Raw genomic sequence first — 5,008 nt, 5'->3', positions numbered from 1 at the left:
GGAGGGAGGGAGGGAGGGAGGGGAAACTGTGATCAGGCTGGAAGTAATTAATTAATTAATTAATTAATCAATTAATTAATAAAAAAGAAAAGCAACAAGTGCTCTTAACCTCTGAGTCATCACTCCAGTCCAATTCTGCCATTTGTCTTTTAACTCAGTTAACCTACCTTTAGAGTGTGGCAGACAAAGTGCAGCCCTATTTAACACACACATGCGCACTTGCGCATGCAAACACACATGAGAACATATTAGATGGAGGCATAGCTAGAGAACCAATTACAGCTTTAAGTTTTCATCAGTCGTGAAGCTTCAGTGATAGTTTGCACAATTTCCCATTTCAGGCTGCTATGGACTAGGTTCTTGGTGAGCTGCTCTGCACTATATATTCCACATGTAGCTCTCTTCCCCTAGCCCTTCCCATTATTGCTTGCTCGTCCTTAGGGTTCCAAAGGAGTTACCCCTCATGCATGCCTTCTCTAGTGGCATCACCTTGCACAACCACCTACTGCGTCTTATTGATTCCCTCCAAAGCCCTCAATCTCATTTGTAGCTACACATTTGTTGAGTTGCTTCCTCGGTGTCTCCCCCTCCTCTTTAAGTGTTCCTAGGAAAGGACTGCATTTATTTTATTCACCAAACTAAACCCAGCAGAAGTCTATAGAGTAGTCCTCCGGAAAGAAGGATGGTGCTGGGCACATGCCCCACCCCCAATTTCCTATGTGTCCTTTTATTGCTCTATTCTCCAGCACCCAGCGCAATGGATGCTTTGTTGAATAAGTAAATATTAATGAGGATTGACTGTTCACTTCCTGTGAATCTTAAAATCACCCAAGGGAAGAGAGTAAAAGTATGTCTATGCTGCAGGTCCTGGAAGGCTTTGGAATGGTGTGGAGTTTACTCAAATATGGGAGTGCAAGTTGTGTTGGCCCCTCTCTGTAGGCTTCCAGGTTTTTGACAAGGGATAAGCTGACAGAGCTCAAATATGGGTGACTTTTGACTCCCTAGTTGCCAACCAATGTCAATCATTGTATAGAATTTGGGGGAATCCATGCAAGAATATATTCAATAATGGTTGAGGGTCAGAACTTTCATTTCATCATAACAGCTCCAGACTGGAAATTCTAAACTTTGCTCATTGATGAAACGCAGACTAAGAATAATAAAGAATAATACTTATAAGGAATTGCAACAGACACCTGATACCAAAGGAATTGGAAACAAAGCTAGGTTTATGGGAGTCAAGGAGTGAGTTTCCATACAAAGGTGGACCATGCATGATAGAAGGTGCCACCCAGTGTGCTGGCAGTGTAATTTTTATATGTGATCATGCATTTACTTGAGAACTCGGGAGCTTTTCAAATTCATCCAGCCCGTCTTCCATATTTCTTCCAAGACCCAATGAAACTCCGGCCATAGGCCGGCCAGTGAGGGGATGAAAATTTCCTGACCTCACAAGAAGCCCTTGTGACAGCACTATTACCCCTTCAGGGCTTGGAGACGTCACAGAGGAACCCCTGTCTGGGCCCCGTGGCTTCCGGAGGCTTTAGTGGGCCAGGCCAGCCACTCGAGGTGCTTGGTCCTGGCAGCAGCAGAGGCTGCGCTGTGCCGCGCTGCCCGTCGGAGGCCGGCCAGGCCCGCAGGGTGTGTGCTGAGTGATTCTTGCTTGTGCAAGGCAAACTTCGGGAAGGAAACGGGGCAGGTGGACTGTGCAAGCAGGCCGCTGAAGTTTTCTTTCAAGAAGATACCTCCATCTGCCAAGCCTCTTGAAGCTTGGCGGTCCTCCCACCAAGCCGGTTGGGGGTCCAAGAAGAGACTCATGCCCGGAGGTATGATGTGAGGTGATGTCAGAAGAATGGCACTCGTGAATAGGAAGTGCATCTGCGACCTTTGCTCCTGCGGCAGGCATCACTGCCCAAATCCCCCTACCAAGATTTATGAGAAGACAGAGAAACCATGTCTTTTCTCCGAATACACCGAGAAGTATTCTACCTATCATACTTACATGCCCCGAGAGTCCTTCAAACCCAAGGTGGAGTACCAGAAAGGAACTATACCAATGGAAGGCCTGTCCACAATGAAGAGAGACTTTGGGATTCACAACATAGTACCGGTGACACACTATCGTCCCGACAAGTTCACTCCAAGCCAAGATGAAATGGATTTCCTCACCACCTATAATCAACACTACAACTACAGCCCTGTCAGTCGAGTGAGCCCCATCAAACCTCGAGACAACAAACATCCATGTACTGACAAAATGGAGAGTGTGCCAACGTACAAATCTGATTATTTACCCTGGAACCAGCAAAGAAGACCTTCGTTTCGTCCACAGCAAACATACCGTCCTGCGTCCTGTAGGTTTGATCATAGAACCACACACCAGGACGATTATCCCATGAAACATCTTGTGGATACGGTGAGTTACAAACCTCCATCTGTGCTAAAGCTCTGTAACATCCCCCTGGAGAATACAACAAGCTATAAATCGACCTATGTGGCCCACCCTGTGGAGAAACGGTATGTGTACGAGGCAGAGAAATATAAACCATGTGAAATCCCTTTTGACGGCCTGACCACCCACAGAGAATCCTACAAGGGTTTGATGGGAGAGCCTTCCAAGAGCTGGAAACCTGTATCCAAGCACTCTGGGCTAGACACACCCTTTCCATCCAACACCGAATTTCGAGAGAAATTCCAAGCTTGGCCAACACCCCAGATCATCCCCAAAGAGCCCATCCCCTATATCCCTCCTGAAGGGAAGATGGATCTTCTGACAACTGTGCAAGCTGACTACTCATGCCCTAATGGTGTTCCTGCTCAGTCCTGCCGGCCAGTCCAGCACGTAAAGAAGAGTGACCGCTTTGAAGGCTCCACCACCACTAGAGAGGATTACAAACACTGGGCTAACGTCCGCAGAGAGCCAGTCAAACCTGCTCCTCAGCTGAAATTCCCTGATGAGCCTATGGATTACATGACCACCAATCGTGCCCACTATGTGGCCCACACACCTGTCAATACCAAAAGCTGCAAGCCTCCCTGGTCCGGCCCTTGTACAAACATCCCTTTAGAAGGTCAGACCACCTATTCTACCAGTTTCACTCCTAAGGAAATTCAAAAGTGCCCAGCTTCATATTCTGAACCCCCTGGCTACATCTTTGAGGAGGTGGATGCTGTAGGGCACAGGTTGTACAGGCCAGCTTCCCATACAGCTTCTCAACAGAGCAACCATTTTGGCTTTGGGGATGCATAAAGTCCTAACTAGAGAGAATTGGCAGTCTCAGCCTGCCATCAAAAAATGGTTGCTTAGCAATTGAAATTGCACAGTATATTAAAAACAAACAATTGAGGATTATTAATTGGACAAAAAGAATTCCCCAAAATGAAAACAACAATGTAAACAAAACAACACACTTCATTATCAATTTCTGGATATTTGGATGAAATAAGAATCACCTAAGCAAAATGACATGCAATCACCAGCTAATTGACTCCTCTTAACCCTTCCTCTACTGTACCTCCCCACCAATATCCCTTGCTTTGTGCTCATGAAATCAAAGCTGGTCTCAAGAAAATGTTTATCTGACCTAGGTGTATTTTATTAATTTGACATTTGCCAAGCTTGAAGTGTCAATAAAATTTATGTTGGGGAAGAAGTAAAATGGTGTGAGCATTTTTGTTTCTTAATTCTTCTTTAAATTTTTTTTTGTAGTGTTGTGGATTAAAATCAGACCCTTATACATCCTAAGCAAATACTTGACTACTAAGCTATACTCTAACCCCTTTAATTCCTTTTTAGGCTAAGCAGATTTTTGGTACTTATATATTGAAATCATCCAACTTAAAGTTTATCTTAGTATCAAAAACTCTGTATCACTGCAAGAAATATGCTCACCTTAGTTCCTAGGCAAATTGCACCGGTACTACATTGGTTTGGAATACTGAAAATGCATAGATATTTTTGTATACCTGTACTGAAAATAGGGAAAAAAAATCATAAAATTTGCACAAAATAATGCCCAGCCCATTAGCCCATTAGTTTTGGTGTAAGTAAATTAGCAAAAAGTGAAAAAGATTACTAAGTTGTATATGGTAAAAAATTTTAAATTTCACTTTTTTGTTGTTTATTTTCAAGACAGGGTTTCTCTGTGTAGTTTTGGTGCCAAATTTCACTTTTATATTTACTTATTTATCTTTCTTTTTACTCTACAGGTTCTTTGTATATGTATTATGGCTTCCAGTTTGTGTTTTTATGGGATTGCTTAGTGTGCAAACTAGTGCTTCTATATTTGTTTCTTATGCCTTTTCTTGGGCTATGTCCTTTTCTTTTGTCCTATTCCAATGTGTTAGTTTTTGCTTTATCTTATTATATTTTATTTTTATCCTTTAGAAGCCTGTTTGTTTTCTAATGAGACAGAAGGGATGAATCTGGATGGGGTGTGTGTGTGTGTGTGGAAAGGAACTTGGAGTAAAAAGAGTGGAAAACATAAACCTAAAAAACTTAATTAGAAAAACTTCTATTATTCTATAATCTCACAAACATATTCTTTTTTCATCTACCTGTTCGTTGCTCGTTTGCACATTTGTTTTTTTTAATAGTGCAATACTGTTATGTCATTGTGCTTATATGATCGCTTTCTACTTTCAAGTAACTATTTGTGAACACGGTAGAAGGAACGCAGGCGGGAAGAGCAGAGCAGCAGCTGGCACAAAGGAAAACTGCGATTTTGCAAAGCAATCGGTTGGGAGAGCAGACTCCAGACTTGCTGGCTCCGTTTTCTTTGTCCCTACATTCCAGGGACCCGCATCAGGGTCTTTGCCTCAGGGTCCAGTCTCACGGCCTCAGGCCCCGCCCCTCAGCTCCTGGCCCCGCCCACCAACTCAGGCCCCGGTCCCTGCTCCGGGCCCTGTTCTACCACTCCAGGCCCCGCCCCGCCGACTTAGGCCCCGCCCCGTCGCCCCACTGCCCAGGCCCCGCCCCTCTGCTTCGGCCCCGCCCCGCCCGGCCGCC

General features: G+C 44.4%; 1 protein-coding gene across 1 annotated transcript; it reads left to right on the top strand.

Annotated features, from left to right (window-relative positions):
- The first annotated feature begins 1,535 nt into the window (after positions 1 to 1,535).
- On the top strand, positions 1,536 to 3,659 carry LOC102912632 (stabilizer of axonemal microtubules 1-like). The gene has a single exon (XM_015992172.3). The coding sequence runs from the start codon at positions 1,853 to 1,855 to the stop codon at positions 3,248 to 3,250; it is 1,398 nt and encodes a 465-aa protein (XP_015847658.1). The 5' UTR covers positions 1,536 to 1,852; the 3' UTR covers positions 3,251 to 3,659.
- Positions 3,660 to 5,008: the final 1,349 nt, after the last annotated feature.

Source organism: Peromyscus maniculatus, chromosome X (assembly GCF_049852395.1).
Source record: "Peromyscus maniculatus bairdii isolate BWxNUB_F1_BW_parent chromosome X, HU_Pman_BW_mat_3.1, whole genome shotgun sequence".
Classification (NCBI taxonomy): Eukaryota; Metazoa; Chordata; class Mammalia; order Rodentia; family Cricetidae; genus Peromyscus; species Peromyscus maniculatus.
This window is presented reverse-complemented; position numbering and strand designations above follow the sequence as displayed.